The following is a 16,703-nucleotide window of genomic DNA, read 5'->3' as shown; positions in this document are numbered from 1 at the left end:
GAATCTGAGGAGGCGGAACTGGAACCCTCAGGTACGGTGGCCCAACTGTATTTAATTTCTGTAAGCCTCAGTCTCCCCATCGGTAACATGGGGAGTACACTAATACCTCCCTCAAAAGATTAGAGGTGACGATTAAATGTAAAACACTTGGTATAGCACCTGGCACATAGTGAGTCTTCAGATGTTTCAGAAATTAAATATTTTCCTATACGTAGGGTTAGCATTCTGGTGGGGTCCTGACAGCAGAGGCCGAGCACTGGTAAGCACAGAAGCTTGGGTTAAGGTTCTGGTACGAGCCAGGGCGACCTACTCTCTGCCCTTGGACGTGTCCCAGGGAAGTGGTGGCCACCCACTCGTGCTAACTTGACAGTTGTTGGGATTGCCTCTGGCATGCACTCTTAAGAGTGTTTCAGAATCCTTAGGTCATTTTTAGGTTTGTCTCAGGAGTATGGATTAGAGTGGACTGAGTCAGGAGGTCCTTTCTAGAACTTCTCCAGGAGATGGTCTGGGGCTCACTCGGAACGTGTTTATCCTGAAGGGCTCCTCCCAGCTAGCAAAGGACATGCCTGCTGAGTCTTTGATCCACAGATTGAGTTTCTTCACCTATAAAATGGAAATAACATCTTTCTTTTAGAGTGATTGTGAAAAGAAATCGAATCCTACTAAGTAGGACTCCAGCAATGGAGGTACCTTAAGCAAAGGAAGGGGGAGAGGGGAGGCTTTATTTGAACACAAAACGAGCATGTATCGATGTCTCACGAAACCCATGCAGGGGCTGCGGTTGGGAGTCAGGAACAGGGCGGAATGTGGAACGTGGACGCCGTGGCCACTGTCTCTTGTGCCTGGTCTGCCTCAGCTTCGTTCTTCTCTCGCCCTAAGACCAGCCTCCTCTGGTCCTTCAGGCCACAGGCCAGAAACACTGGCTGCCGGTGCCCCCAGGAGCGAGCCTCCTGGTCTTCCCTTGGTCCTTGCCTGCCCTGTTCCAGCTGCATCAGATACAGACCCTTAACCCCGCGACCAGGAGTAGGAAGGTTGCAGCATTTGAACGAGGCCCCCAGAAACCGATTCCTGCAGCCCTGTGTGGGAGGCGGCCATGAGGGGCGAGGCTGGGCTGGGCTGGCAGGTCCGTGGAGCCCACTGGACGACAGAGGCCCAGTCTTAGGCCACACATTAAGCCACTGGGGAGTTGGCGGCTGTTCATCCCGCCAGGTGTTCTCTGCATTTCTTGGAGCTGGGGTTTGATATCTTTCATCATTTTGGAGCGTCTTGCCCCACCACCGTTGTTGTGCTGCTCTTTCAGTGGCCCTGCCCCCTCCCCGTGACTCTGTCTCTGGAGGGTCTTGTGCAGGAGAGAGTGTCGCACCCGCCCCCAGCAATACTGGATCTCTGGTCAAGACATAGAGGGTGAATTCTGTTCCTGTCCTCTGAGTGGCTGTGGGCCCTCGCCTCTCGAAGGCAGGGCTTCTGCCCTTCCTGCAGCAGCTGTGCTCTCCCGGGCCCGCCCTATTTCTGTGGATTTCACAGGGTTTTCTCTGGCTCTCCTGCCCTGGGACGGCCCTGTCGCCTCAGCTCCCCATGCATCCAGGAGTGACGCTCTTCCCAGTTTTCTACATCCCAAGTGAAATCTGGAAGTCCTAGGAGCTTTAAGACATAAGAAAAATATTCGTGACCTTTACCACCAGCCGAAATCAGAAAATGCAGAAACTCTGGAGAAGGGTGGAGCCATCAGTCTGTTTTGTTTTGTTTTTAAATATTTATTTTCTTTTTGGCTGCATCCGGTCTTAGTTGCGGCACGCGGGCTCCTTGTGCCGCGCAGACGTCTCTCTAGTTGTGGCGCGCATGCTCAGTAGTTGTGGCGTGCAGGCTTAGTTGCTCTGCTGCATGTGGGATCTTAGTTCCCTGGCCAGGGATCGAACCTGCGTCTCCTGCATTGGAAGACGGATTCTTAACCACTGGACCACCAGGGAAGTCTCCACCAGTCCATTTTTAACAGACTTCCTGTGTAGGATGCCTGGCATGTCGTCAGTGCTGAAATGAGCAGTGGCTGTTGTCGACTTTCCTGCAACCCGCAGATGGCACGGAGGGCAGAGGGCAGCTGGCTGAGGTTCCCGTGAACACATGCTGCACTGGTGGGGTTCCAGTTGCAACGTGCCCACCTTACTCACTGTTCCTTGGCAGCCCAAAGAGCTGATTTCCTGTCCTTTGGAAGCACGTCTCACTGGTTCTTCAGTTTCCCGAAAGGAGATCCCAGTCATCCAGACTTGGGGGGGGCACTAATTTTAGTTGCTTTCCCAAAGCGCTGCCTGGATCTGCCCCTCGCGGTGGCTCCCCGCTGTGCCCCTGCCCTCACACCTGTCCACCTGCTCACACACTCACTCTCGTCCTCCCACACACAGTCACTCACGCTCCTCTCCCACCCCCTCAGCTTGGCTCTTCTGTCCCCTGGCCTCCCTGTGTTGAGGGACAGGCCAGCTCCCCCTTCAGGGCCTTGAACATGGAGGCCCTTCCCCTGGGGCCTTCTTTCTTGCATTCAGATCTCTTCTTTTCAAACCCACCTGAGTCTGTCCTCCCATGAATTCTGCTCCTGCCTCCCAGGCATTTTGTTTCTCTGAATTTGGGTAGCATTCAGGTATATCTTATCATTTTGACAAGGGTCCTGTGAGTAGGCCCTCTGTCACCTGAGAGTTTGTAATCTAGTTATAGTCCCTTCCAGGTGACCGCCCTTTGGGAGGGCCTTTGAGTGCTTCTTTACTCCTGATTCAGCAGGATGCCCCAGGCTCATGTTAACAGTTTTTGCCCCAGACCTGGAATCAGCCATTTCTTCAAAATCCCCTGTTCCTTTTAGTGGAAAATGTGTTTTAGAGATCATAGTCAGGGTGCTATACTGAGTCCTAGGGAGGTTAGTGCTTCAGGACTTTATTAAAGTTGTTGCTTTTGAGTTTTGCTCTGTCCGAAAGAATCTTGACCCTTCCAGTTCATATTTATAACCACCTACTCCCCAGCTTTGTCACTCCAGCTATATGGGTAGTAGAGGTCATGCAATTTCACTTAGCATCTTCTACAATATAAAGCACAAGCAATTTCATTATGTGCAGTATCCATCTTGACAGGAAAAGCAGTGTTTCCAATCAGTACTTTTTACCTGTCCATATCTGTTTAATAGAATCTCAGCCAACTATATAGGAATTATTCTAAGATAAATACCCACTAGAAAAATGAGCAATAAAATACAGATGTTGAATGAATGAATGGAACATGTCCCACTACTATCAGGAATAGGCAGACTTACACAGTGATAAAGTACTGCTTAACCGCTGGGTAGACTGACTTTTAATATAGGCGTAAAGTACGGTTTTTAATAGGGTGTAAAGAAAGGACATTTTATACAGTGTTGACGGGAATGTAAGTTTGTACAATATTAGGGCAATTATGTAGCATCTATCAACATACAAAATGAACATGTATCTTTGACCAGAATTTCCACTTTTTGAGTGCTAGTCTCCATGTGTATGCAACAACACATGTGTACAAAGATATTCACTGATTCATTACTTACAATAAAAGAGAAATTGTAAATATTCTAAGTGCTCATCAATAGGAGGATGGGTATATAAATAATTATGATTTTACTGGAGTAAATTATGACATCAAAAGAACAAAACAACAGGCAAGGTATCTATACCAACAAGGGACAACGGCCTTGATGTTTTACAAAGTGAAAAACAAGGTATAGGACAGTATTATGTACTAACCCATTTCATTTATAAAGAAACAAACCTGCATGATTTGATATGATAATTGGAAATAATTTGCATACTTAATATTTTTGCCCTTTTTTTAAAACAGCTTTTAGAAATTAATTGGACAGGACTGACTAATCTTCTCGATATCCCCGGATTGAAGTAAGTACTCTGTCATGTCCTGTGGGTAGCTTGCTGGTGGTGTCATGTGTGTTTCCAGTGTCGCGAAGACGACACAGATGTTTGAGGGCTGTGTCTCCCAAGCACAGTCCGTGCTTTCTGGGCGGGCCCTCTTGGGCTGTGGTGTTGTCGCCCCGTCTGAGGCTCTGGGTCAGAGCTGCATGAGAGCCCTGTTAGGACTAGATGGAGCCTCTTCATTAGTCATGAGGTGTCTTTCCGGTTTTGGGGTTTTTATATCCCAGAAAGTTAAAGAAAACTTTAGAAAGTTTTCAAACTTATGTGTTTCAAAACTAGCCCTTTCTGGAATCTTTTCAAGCTGTGCTGCGCCTTCCCTTTCTGCCTTCTGTGCCTTGACCCGCTCCTCCCCGGAGGGGTAGGTGTCAGCCCTGGACCTGGGAGCTGCCTCGTGTGGCTGGGAGGCCCTCATTGTTCTGTGTGCTCTAGTGTCTGAAACACGAGGAAACCTTCCACCACGAGCATGTGAAGCCCTTCAGGGCATGTCCCGCCTGTGAGAGAAGTGAGGCTTCCTAGTCGCATCACAGTCCATCTGTCCTCCGAGGTGGAAGGCGGTGGCGGCAGACCTGTTAGCCACCACTGAGCAGGAAGGTCTGAGGCTGCAGCTGCCAAGCCTGCTTCTGCTGGTTTCACTGTTGCATTTGAAGGTTAAAGTGTGTTGCTTGTTGGTTAAAGTTACATATGTTTCCAGTGGACACTGCTAATCTGTGGGGGGTTTTCCCCCTAAAATAGCTTAAAAATTGAGTTATGAAAGCCTTGGTTTCGATCTGTTTTTTCTCTTCCCATGTATTTGTTTATGCCCTTGAAATGGCCATTAGAAAGAATTTTATTTTGTTTCATTATCAGGGAAAATTTAATACTACACTGAGGCATAGTCATAACAATAAAAGTCTTTTTTAGGTGCTGTGGTTTATTGGATATAGAAAAATACTGTTATCTTTAAAAGATTTTTGGAATGAAAGGACAACTTTAAAAGAGTTTTGTTAAAGTGTTGATTAGGATTCTTGCTTGCAACAACAAACCCAACTTACCTGGTCTTCATTAAGTGAGTAAATAATTGAGTAAACAAATACTGTTTTTTAGAGACAGTCTATTCACTCATCTGACAAATGGGTACGGAGTGCCTGCTGTGAGTGCCAGCCGTGGCCGTGAGCAGAGTGGAGCCTGCACCCTCGGCTGGTGTCGCTGAGAGGCCTGCGGCCCTGTCGGTTAGCCAGGCACAGCCAGGTGCTGGCATCCACAGGACGGCTCCTGACTGCTTTTCTGTGTGTGGCTTTGTTGCCAGGCAGGCTCTTGCTGTGAAGTAGCAGCTTCTAGCTTCTATTCCACACGCTCAGCAACCTCAGTTGGAAGAAGAACCTTTTCCCACGAGTTCCAGCAAAAGTTCTAGGGTTGACTTCTGTTTGTCTACCTGTCCTTGGACAGACTCTCCTGGTTCTGAGGGTCAGGTTCTAGGGTTGACTTGTCTGTCTGCCTGTCCTTGGACAGACTCTCCTAGTTCTGAGGATCAGGTTCTGGGGTTGACTTGTCTGTCTGCCTGTCCTTGGACAGACTCTCCTGGTTCTGACGGTCAGGTTCTAGGGTTGACTTGTCTGTCTGCCTGTCCTTGGACAGACTCTCCTGGTTCTGAGCATCGGGTTGGGCCTCGTGCCCACGCTGAGAGGAGGCAGAGAAGTGCTTAAAGAAGCTCCAGTGAAAGGGGGTGGGGGGGCCCCCCCAAGGAAGGGCTCCAGAAGTTGGAGGAGAGGGTGCTGCTTAGCTGGCAAAAACGACAAATCCCTGCTGTCGTTTAGTGTAGAAGAGTGTGGTCTGCTTTCCTCCCCTCTGCGTCGTGGGAGGGGTTTGTCGAGCATCTGCCCTGCAGGCCGTGTCGTGCTGGCTCCCTGTAGAGAGCCAGAGGGCGGGCTCTGCCGCCTGAGCCTGCAACGCAGCTCGGGGTCAGTCCCAGAGCTTTCAGTTGGAAGGGAGAAACGTATGCACGCCCGCACGACGCACACATACAAATACAGCGCCAGTTCATTGCGTGATTTTATATGAAGGCAGGCTCTTTGTGTATAGTAATAACTTCCAGCTGTTGTTTTATATATGGGTTTTCATATATACAATATATAAAACCTATTCTTCCGTATTCATTATGTATAGGATTGCATTTATCATTAAAAGTATCAATATATACTCATATATATTAGAAATACAGACGGAAATAGACACACGATTCAAAAATGAGACTATGGTATAAAAGGGATATGGTAAAATACCCCTTTTATATTATATATATTTATATATGATACATAATTATGTAAGTTTTATGGGATACAATATACGCATATCTACTTAACGTAAAACTTGGGCTACTATTTCTCAAAGATTTTGTCAAACAACTCACAGCTGTGGCAAGCCTTGTCTTATAAAAATAGATATTTAATAACTTTGAACCTAACATAATGAAATCTTGCGCCAAGCTTTACAAAATGAACATCTACATGCCCTATCCATTGACTACAAAACAGAATCCAAGGTATTATAAAGTAGCAGTGGTGCCTGAATCACTTTACTTTACCACAAGTTTTAGCTGTCCTTACCATTTTTCAATGAAGAGCCATAAACTGAGTGTTGAAGGGATGAAGGTTGTGACAGAAACAGAAGTAGGGTGATGAGCAGGGTCGGTTCCAAAGGACCAGAAGGGTGGGACCCAGGGGAAGCTGTTCTGTGTGCTGAGCCCCGGCGTAGTCAGGACGAGCAGAGTGGCTCAGGGGATGCCCAGCCCTACTTGGGAGCCCACGGGTGGGGCTGCCTAGCTGAGCCTCGTGCTGGCACTGTAGGCGTTAGAGAGAGGTGAGGCAGTGGCCGACCACCATAGCAGCTAAGGGATTCTTGAAACATTTATGTCATCAGTGAGAGGTCTTCTGTTTCAACAGATTTTTCAATATAAACAAAACTGGTACTTCTGCAGGGAAATGCCTGAAGTAAGACTATGCTTGGTATTAATGCTTTGAAGGGCCACCTCATCCTCTGCTTGGTGAACACTGATCCAGTGTCTGCTGGCTTAGACCCTCTGAGTCCCCCTGGACTGCTAGTGCCTGGCCTCTTCAGCAGTAGAGTGGAGCTGTCTGTGGGTGTGTGGTTTGTCTTCTGCCCACGTCGGACTGAAAGGTGCTGTGCTGAGGTTCCGCATCTTGGCCTTGCATTTGGACCCCCAACCTGCAGTGAGGCTCAGTTGTCACTCAGTGAGTGACGGCACTTTCACTGTGTCCCAGTGGATGTTCCGTGTGTAGTTACTTTACATCTGTGTGTTCATAATGTTAACATCTGAGAAGTACTGGCAAGAAGTAAGGTTCTTTTAAAACTTTGCACTTCTGGCTAAAGGTGTTCTTCTATAGCAGTGAAACTTGGTTTACGTATGCCTTCAAAAGTGCCGTCACACGTATGTTGCTTGATTCTCACATTTACACCAAAGAATAGACAAAAAGCATATTGAAAGTACATTTGTTTCGTTAGCCTCCACAGTTTTATTCTTGCTACTGAGATCTCTGTGCAGTGGTGTATAGTATTTCAAATTGATTACAGTATTCAGTACCCAAATAACGTGTGAAGAAAGAATGAACTGTAAATTCCTTTACTTCATTGGGACCTCTGCATATACATCAGGAAAGATAAATTTAATGTAATAAACATGGAATGAGTGAATAAATGGATGCTTGTTTTGGTATTCTCTGTACTTTCATGGGTGTTTGAAATAGTTTATGTTAAAAAAAAGAAATTTATTTAAATGTATCTTACTTATTCAATATTAAATCAATGATAAAGTTATGTGGAAATGTATGAGATGTTATTTAGGACATTGTGAAATATAGCCAGAATAGTATCTTGTGTTCTCAGAATAAATCCCACAGAATCGTCACTGTAGCAGTACTGCATCTAAAGTATTAAACTGCTGGCTTTAAATACTGTGTTAGAGGGGTTAGCTCCACGCTGTCAGTGGGATATTGTGTCACGTCTATGCCAAGTTGACTGTTAACAGGAGGTAACTAGTACTGAAGTGTCTGATAGTTGGTGTGTTTGTTTTTTACCTCCCGCCTAACAGTGGTTTGTCAGATACTATCATTTTGGACATAATATCAAACTACCTGGTGCTTCCCAACCGAATCACGGTTCCTCTCGTCAGCGAAGTTCAAATAGCACAGCTGCGGTTTCCTATACCAAAGGTAAGCATCATCCGATCCTTAACGCTTACAGACAGGCTGGAGGAACTCTTCATATACTTGGGTGTTGTGACTTCTTGTGTTTCTCCTAACAGCAGCCTTGCCACGTGGATCTTGATGCAGTAAAGGTGGTCTGTCCTGCCCTGTTCCTTAGGAGATTGGCTAAGGGGCATCTGGCCGAAAACTTTCAGAGACTTGAGGACAGTTCTTAAACCTCAGCTGTGAACCTCAGAGCTGCTCATAGGGATTTAATTCTGCAGATATCATTGCAAGTTGTAAAGGACAGCTATGACCACTTATTTATTGCCTCAGAAAGCACTTCCTGTTTGCGTGTATCAAGATATAACAGTTCAGCCTAAGCTGGGAATGTTGTACAAGCCTCCCCTCAGATATGACAAAGTGGGCATCTTTGGAGTCGTTCAGTGAGGGACGTGGCAGGCGCGTCGTTAGTGTTGCAGCTGCTCTGGATGGGATGGAAGGGCACGGCTGGGGCTGAGTCACAGCCCTGGGGTTAGGCAGCAGCTTCACTTTGGGAGCATATTCCTTGGTGTGTCTGGGCTGTAGTTTCTTCATCTGTAAGTTGGGGTGATGCCCTGCACACAGAGGCGGGTCACACATGTTGGAGTCACCTTCATTTGAGTAAACTAAACAACCTCAGTCTGAGACCGTGAGAGCCTGCTGGCCAAGGACGTGGAATCTTCTGCTGGGCACAGAGCTGGAGGGTTGGCCCCAGTTAGCAACGGCTTCTCCCCGCTGGGCTTCACCCCACCTGTCTGGTCTGACCGACCTTGGGCTCCAGAAGTGGAGTGGGCAGCCTGTCAATGGTGTCTGGTTCTAGTTCAGTGTTTGTTTCCTGAAGTAGAAGTGGTCAGCCTTTCCCCGCTGCCCGTTACTCTTTCTAGGTAAATTCGATCTCAGTAACAGTGCGCAAACCAACAAACGTGCATGAGCATTCCTGTAATTTTTCAAGTAACAACACCCCAGTCATTCATGCCCGAATTAGTTACATTGTTGGCATTCGGCAGATGTGATGGGACACCACGTATGAGACAGGGATGTCTTTTTTCCTTAACTTAGGATTCTCATCTCTGGAAACGCAGGCCTGCCTTTCCATATAGAAATCCCCATGCTCCTAGGCCATTAGGCTTTGTATTCTCTGAGTGTAGGTGACCATCTAAGCCTGCCCGGATCCAGCCTCCCTGCTGCTCAGATATGTTTGTTGCCACATTATCTAAGCTTTAGACCTGTGAAAATATAAGCCGGGGGTTTTGTTTTGTTACGGTTTTAAAAGCGTATTTATCTGTAAAAATGTCTATCTTTCTGTGCTGATTGGTTCAGAAATATTACCTGGTAATTTTTTAAAAAGTGTTTTGTGGTGTAGAATGCTACCCTCCAAAAGGTAACTTTACAGGTTGTGTTTGCCTTGAAAGAAATATGAGTGGAGGTTTTTAATTTTATCAATTAAGCAACATTTCTGGAAGAGATAACTGTGTTAAGTCTGTGAATCGTATGCATCTAGGATTTTCAGTCTCCTACTATCCATGAAATAGGGTTAATGACGGTATTCCACAGGGTCGTTGTAAACATTCAGTGAGGTAATTGGAAAGTACTTGCGTATCAAGGACTTGGGAACAGCCTCGTGCATCCTGTAGTACCAGTTGTCACCAGTTATCACTGCAGTTACCACTAATGTTACAACGACCAAAGCACAGGACTGTTTGGTGACCCGTGAGGCCCTGTGCCATCTGACCTCCTGCCATCCTGCACTGCCCAGGTTGGGCTCCTGGGGTCCCTGGGACACAGTGCCGCTCTGGGACCCCCCGTCCCAGAGAAGTCTGCAAGAGATGGTGGCTCACACCAGCCCCTCCTGTCTCTGGCTCCGGTCAGACCCCTGGGACCCCGTCACGCTGCTCCTGAGCATCATGTGTTTGCCTTTTTTGCTCAGGGAGGAGGAGCTGCTTGGTCCCTGTGCACAGGCTTCGCTCCGTGTCTGTTGGGTGAGCCAGTGAGCAGTCTGCTCTGTCTTCCTTCTTTCCAGGGTGTCGTGAGGATACACTTTATTGAAGCTCAGGATCTTCAGGGAAAAGACACTTACCTTAAGGGACTTGTCAAGGGGAAGTCAGACCCCTATGGAGTGATTCGAGTTGGCAACCAAATCTTCCAAAGCAAGGTCATCAAGGAGAACCTCAGTCCAAAGTGGAATGAGGTGTACGAGGTGAGGGAGTGGGTGCTGCTGCCGTCCCCGCCTCCACATTCCTGTTCCACTCCTGCTGCGGGGTCGTCGTGTGCTTACTTAGTTCAGGGTAATCTCAATTCTCTTTGCTTTCATTTTCCGTTTTTAAAACTATTGTACCTTGTATCCCTACCTCACACAAAATTTTAAACCTTCATCGCATCAAGCTATCACGGTAAATAATTAGCCCTTAATACACATAAACGTATTCCAAAATGAGGTTGGTTATTTACTGTTTTGTAAATTTTCATTTAATACATCTGGACGTCTCTACATGTCAATAAATAGAGCCGTTCACTTGAGTAGGTACCATCATGTTTTTCCTCAGAGAGATCTGGGCTTTTGGGTTCATTGTCACCCGTGCTGTATGAGTGTCGTGGGTTTTCTGCATGTGGCCAAGTTTTCCCCAGATCACGCTCCTCAGAGTGGAATTGCTGCACTACAAGGTAGGCGGTTTGGAAAGAACGGAGAAGTGGTGCAGTTTATACCCCATCAGCTTCCCGTCCTCCCAGCCTGGTGTGTTGCCAAATCTCTCATCTTGGAGTGGTGGGGAGTGGGGTACTTGTGGCCACCCTGCAGCCAGCACTGGCCGGGGCCGCTGCCGGCGTGGAGGGACGTCCAGGCTTGTGGCCCCCGGCAACTGGGGACAAGCGCGGTGGCCCGTGCCGTGTGTGCGGGTATTTCACGGGGACCCTGCCGTCCGGAAGCGTGTCGGGTCCGGCAGTGGGGGCCTCGGTGCTGTGCCGCTGCAGACACGTACTCAGTAGACACGACGCTCGGGACTGTGAGGTAACCGTGAGCTTGCTACCTTTCAGGCTCTGGTCTATGAACACCCCGGACAGGAACTAGAGATCGAGCTCTTTGACGAAGACCCAGACAAGGACGACTTCCTCGGAAGGTAAAGCCTGCGTGACTGAGGAGAGCGTAGACTCTGTTTCTTTGATAATCACTGTTCAACGTGTAATATAACTTCAAAAGCAGGATGATGTACATATTATGTGTATTTTAAAATGGCTCTTAGAGGTAGCGTTGCTTCACCTTAGATTTCTTAAAACACGTTTTGTTCCTAAAACATTCACATTTAAGTAAGAAAAGGAGAGCTGCTAGATCTGTGTCCATCATAGCAGCCACATGTTGCTATTTAAGTTAAATTGATTAAAGTTAAACAAAATTTAAAATTCACTTTCTTAGTTGTGCTGCCCCATTGTAAGTGCTCAGCAGCCACGCGTGGCCCCAAGTCCAGCCCAGCTCTCCAGCCTTGACACCACGCAGGCAGGTGTGCTCTAGGTTATAGAAACAGGTTTTTTAACTTTTGATTTGTTATTGGGTGATGGGGGCGGGGAGTAAGTAGATAATAATTTATATTGTGCTTATATACTGAAAAAGCAAATATTGACTTGTTTGCTTAAATTGAACAACGTGTACAGCTGAAAAAAATATCAAAAAACACACTTTAGCCTAATCTTCATTATTTAACTGAATTTCTTGTGGCAAAAAACATGTAAGGATAGATGACATTGGACAGGTCTGGCTTCATCAAGAATGGCCTGTGTGTTAGGCTGTGACCTCAGAATTCATTCGTGAGACAGTTTAATGAGGAGCAACCAAAAGATTTCAAACAAGGCAGCGAACAGATCAGACTTGCATTCCAGTAAAGCCACTGTTAGGTTAGGTTATCAGGGATTGAGACTGGGGACTGGCGCCGGCCAGCCTCCTTCAGGAAGCTGTTGGGATAGATCAGGAGAGAGATGTCAGGTCTGACCTGGGGTAGAGCTCGGGGGCAGAGAGGAGGGGTGGCTGCGGAAGAAGGGGGTGTCACCGTCCCGTCCTGGTCATCTCTGGCTCGGGGGGCCGGCTGCATGCTCCCAGCAGTGCAGGATTATTGGGGGAAATGGAGCGGGCTGTCGGGGGCATGCCGAGCACGAGGCAGAGGCCTCTGCGGCCACAGAGATGTTGGTCAGAGCTGAGGAGCGAGTCTGGGGAGGCGGTCAAGGCCTAACTGAGCGCACAGGTGGCCGAGCCGGAGCGATGGGCGGCAGCTCGGAGAGCACGCCAGGCCCAGGGCGGAATGTGCCTGCACGTTTGGGGTGCGTGTGAGCAGCTCCGTGCGGGGAAGACCAGCCCTCCCAGCTCTGACCACAGCTGTGCCTCGCTGAGGGTTCCCACCTCCCCGCTCTTCCCTACCTCGCTTCACTCTCGTGGTGGAAGCTTGGGGAAGCTTTTGGAAGAAGTCTGCTTCTTGATACACTAGCATTTTGTTGCATTTCTGGAGTACCTTTTCATAGACTAATGCTTAAGGTTATTTCAGTTGTAAGAAGTGTGTTTCTATGTTCTAAAGTTGTTGTATTGTTATTTCTATAGTCTTATGATTGATCTTATTGAAGTTGAAAAGGAGCGCCTTTTAGATGAAGTAAGTTTCCTTTGAGTATCGTTCTATTCCATGAGTGTTGACAGAGCACCTGCTGCCACGCCACCTGACGGTCTGAGAACTTAACATCCGCTCACAGACGTTGAGGACTTAGGCCTTCTAGTGACAGCAAAGTGAAAAGAAGTCAGCACCCACCAGACACTCGAAATTCCTGAGTATCCAAACACACACCAACTTTGTTTCAGGCAGGCACGCTCTCCTTCGGAGTCAGGGCAGAATCTGGGAGAAACTCCCCAATAATAGGCATTTTAAAGATAGTTGGAGTTCACAGCAGAGCTGGCACAGTGCAGTTGATGAGAAATTGTCCCATGAAAGATACCCACAAATACAGTGTGAATTGACAGCAGCAGACGTACTTCAAGCAAGATATTGCTATCAGAATAAAAAGGATAAAAAAGGAAGTTTGTGGTGGCTTCTAAAAGATGGGTAAGATTTGGATAAGTAAAGCATAATTAACCAAATCACTGCTGAGATCTGCTTTCAAAGTAACATGTTTCCCCTCCCATGCACGTCAGCACACACTCAACAGGTATCTGCAGTTTATCATGTTGTTGTGTGCCAGGTGCTGTTGTGCAGTGACGGGCAGAGCAGACAAAGCCCTGCACTCGGGGCAGTCTCTTCTTAATACTGAGTGTTTGGGGACCATCCTCGATTAATTGCTTTGTGGCTTTTAAGCTGAAACAAGTGTATACTAATTATTAGTATACAGTGATGAGGAAAAACAGACCTGTTAATGTGTCTGATATTGAAATTCAGACTTGGGATCGATGTTATATTCTCTCTTGGCCCATAAATTCTATGGAAGTCCATACGTAAAAGCCTGACAGTGTTGGGTGGTATAAGAGGACATTTGAGTCCTTGCGTGTGAATCAGGGGTGGAATTGGGAGCCAGTGAGTTAACACACGCAAAGCGGCCACTGCTGTCAGTGTCCGGGGCCAGCAGCTGGTTCTCAGGCCTGGAGCTAAAGGTGACAGGACTCAGGCCTTCTGTGTTTGTGGAGACTGTTCAGTTTGCATGTCTGATCCAGGAGGACTTTGGCTGAACTGTCTTGCTTTCTCTGCAGTGGTTCACCCTGGACGAGGTCCTCAGAGGAAAGCTGCACTTGAAACTGGAGTGGCTCACGCTCATGCCAGACGCTTCAAACCTCGAGAAGGTGCTGGATGGGGTCCCATGACAGCCTGCACTCCTGATCGCTGAGATTAGTACCTTTAAACTGTGCTGCTACTCGCTTAAAAAAATACAGCAATAATTTTGACTCCTGTTCTGTAAATCACTACAGTAGCATCAGGGCTAAATTAGAGATAATGGAATTTTACAGGTCATTCTCACCTGTTTTATGAGATCTTTAAATTTTGTACTTGATTATTGTATAGGGATTTGAAGAGCCACAGGTCACCTGAGTGCTTCATTTGACCTGAATAGAATCTTATGTTCATTCTCTATGTATTGCGTATATCAGATGCTTATTTCTCCACTTTTCTTATTTTCTTGAGGATTATAGACATAATCAGGAAGAAATAGTCAGGAACCTTGGAAACCCACCTGCTGAAGCTTCTTCCTTTCCTTGTAGGTGCTGACAGACATCAGAGCTGACAAAGATCAAGCCAATGACGGGCTGTCCTCCTCGCTGCTCATCTTGTACTTGGACTCAGCCAGGAACCTCCCGGTAGGTGCCTCTGCGAGAGCCCGCTGGGTGCTCGTTTCCTGGTGGTGGACCCTGCTGTGTTCAGCCGCACCCACGCCGTGTCCCCATTCTTGTTGCTGTGTTTCCACCTCACTCCAGTCCGAGAGAGCAGCAGTGGAGAGGGATACGTGTGCATTTCCGCCATGAGTGTAATTTTATGTTTACATCTTATTGGTTTATCCAGGATGGTCAGAATTATCTTACATGTTCTCCAGTAGTAGTTAGAGAAGAAGATTTTCTGTAGAGAATCACTAGTTATTAAAATTTAGTGCCTAAAGATGAAAATTATATCCCTTTGGCATCATCCTGCGTGATCCCCTGCACACACGGCTTCTAGCCCAGAGCAGTGCTCCTCCTATGGGCGTCAGAGTCTTTTCGCTCTTAGAAAAACTGTAGAGAACAGTTTTTATAGATAACGACTAGAAGCGTGGAGAAGGGTCGATCAAGCCCTGGTGTGATGCTTGCCTCCACACTGAGGGTAGTGTGCTCGTGATCAGTGTTTATTGTTTTGATAATGTTTTGTTTTTGTTTTTTTGTTGTTGTTTTTTTTTGCGGTACGCGGGCCTCTCACTGTTGTGACCTCTCCCACTGCGGAGCACGGGCTCCGGATGCACAGGCTCAGCGGCCATGGCTCACGGGCCCAGCCGCTCCACGGCATGCGGGATCTTCCCGGACCGGGGCACAAACCCGTGTCCCCTGCATCGGCAGGTGGACTCTCAACCACTGCGCCACCAGGGAAGCCCCGATAATGTGTTTTGAGTGCCCATTCACTTGTTCAGTAGATGGCCTTTCTTTTTCCATTTCACTGTTGGAGGCCAGTTTTGTTGAAGGAAAGACAACTACCTCCAGATGAAGGGTGTTTCCTCCTGAAATGATACTGGTTCCAGGTCACCCAAGTGCACCTGTAGACAGTCCCCCAGGGTGTGTCCTTGGTGCGGGTGGATGTCTGGGCATCTCACCTCACTGTGATCACACCATGCTGTTCCTTTACCTCGTGAAATGCACACACTGATTCTGTTTAGCACCTCTCAAGGGTTTAAAATTGTGCATTACTTGGGCTTTGCTCACAAGCAAAGTCAGTGTATTTTGGGCATCTCTATGTTTTATTTAAAATTTTTAACGATTAAAATCTGATCATGTATTTTTTTCATATTGGGAAGATGTAACAATTGTGTGTGTAAATGTATATAATTGTACTCTTTCTTTCAGTGAAGGTTTAACCTTTCTGCAGAATTACTTGTACGGTAGAACTTTTTGCTTTTAACCACAATAATGTTTTAAAGTCTTTCATAATGCCTGATGGAAGTGAATTTGTTACGTATTTTAGGATATAGAGCAAAGTAATGGGGAATTGGCCTCTCTTTAGAACTGTGTGTTTTGTCACATTAAATTAAAATTGAGTAACGTCATGTAAGCAAAAGACAGAAAGAAAAGTGATTGTACTAACCTTCTGTTAAAAGGGCACTTTGTGCATGAAGGTATGCTCTGGCCGTCAAAGGCAAAGGATCTTTACAAAACAACTGCCCGGTTGGGCCTGTTTCCACGGGAGTGCGTGCCGTCTCCTGCGTTTCTGCGTGATTCTTTGACTCTGCCTGTTGCATCCTGGTTATTAGTGCTCTTGTGCCTTCATTGACCACAATCCACCATTCTTTGCTTTCTTCTCCTGTTTCCATTTTCCCAAGAGTATCTACGAGGGAAACTTGGGGTGTGGCTACTTAAAAGAGAGGCGAGCGTCGGGACTAGTGTTTTGTGAGACTACCTCAGTCTGTAGAGCGCTATTTGTGAGTTCTTGGTGTTCCTCCTTCCTCCTGTTCGGTGGAGACTGCTAGAATGTGCACTGGGACTTTAATGCCATGTGCTCAGGGGTGGAATGACGTGCATGCTTTTCCAGTGTCTTGCATGATTTCGGTTACTGGGCATGTTTCTTTCGTGCTTGTTTTGTGAAACGTAACACTGCTGTAACTAATGTTGGTGACTGCATCTGATACCGAGGTGGACAAACCCCATGAGCCATGGAGGAGCCTTGGGCTCTGACGCTGCTCCTGGCCCTTAAAAAATTAAAAAAAAAAAATCATCTGAGGAAAAAGTAGTGAAGCCATAATGATTAAACTGGATTTTCTTATGGTTCATCTCAATGTGAGATGTAAATATTTCTTTGAAAGCTTTCAGAAAACTTGCTTAAATCTACTTTCTCCTCCTGACCAAACACAGAAGTGTCAG

At 46.9% G+C, this 16,703-nt stretch overlaps 1 protein-coding gene across 2 annotated transcripts in view; it reads left to right on the top strand.

The window, feature by feature from the left end:
* ESYT2 (extended synaptotagmin 2) overlaps positions 1-16,703 on the top strand; it is a 74,476-nt gene that overhangs the window by 37,944 nt on the left and 19,829 nt on the right. For both annotated transcript variants that reach the window (XM_060107670.1, XM_060107671.1), the window contains exons 7-13: positions 3,847-3,902; positions 8,020-8,140; positions 10,176-10,352; positions 11,186-11,268; positions 12,732-12,780; positions 13,863-13,952; positions 14,370-14,465. In XM_060107670.1, coding sequence (XP_059963653.1) covers positions 3,847-3,902; positions 8,020-8,140; positions 10,176-10,352; positions 11,186-11,268; positions 12,732-12,780; positions 13,863-13,952; positions 14,370-14,465 — 672 coding nt within the window. The remainder of the gene's footprint in view (positions 1-3,846; positions 3,903-8,019; positions 8,141-10,175; positions 10,353-11,185; positions 11,269-12,731; positions 12,781-13,862; positions 13,953-14,369; positions 14,466-16,703) is intronic.

Source organism: Mesoplodon densirostris, chromosome 9 (genome assembly GCF_025265405.1).
Source record: "Mesoplodon densirostris isolate mMesDen1 chromosome 9, mMesDen1 primary haplotype, whole genome shotgun sequence".
In the NCBI taxonomy this organism is placed as follows: Eukaryota; Metazoa; Chordata; class Mammalia; order Artiodactyla; family Ziphiidae; genus Mesoplodon; species Mesoplodon densirostris.
This window is presented reverse-complemented; position numbering and strand designations above follow the sequence as displayed.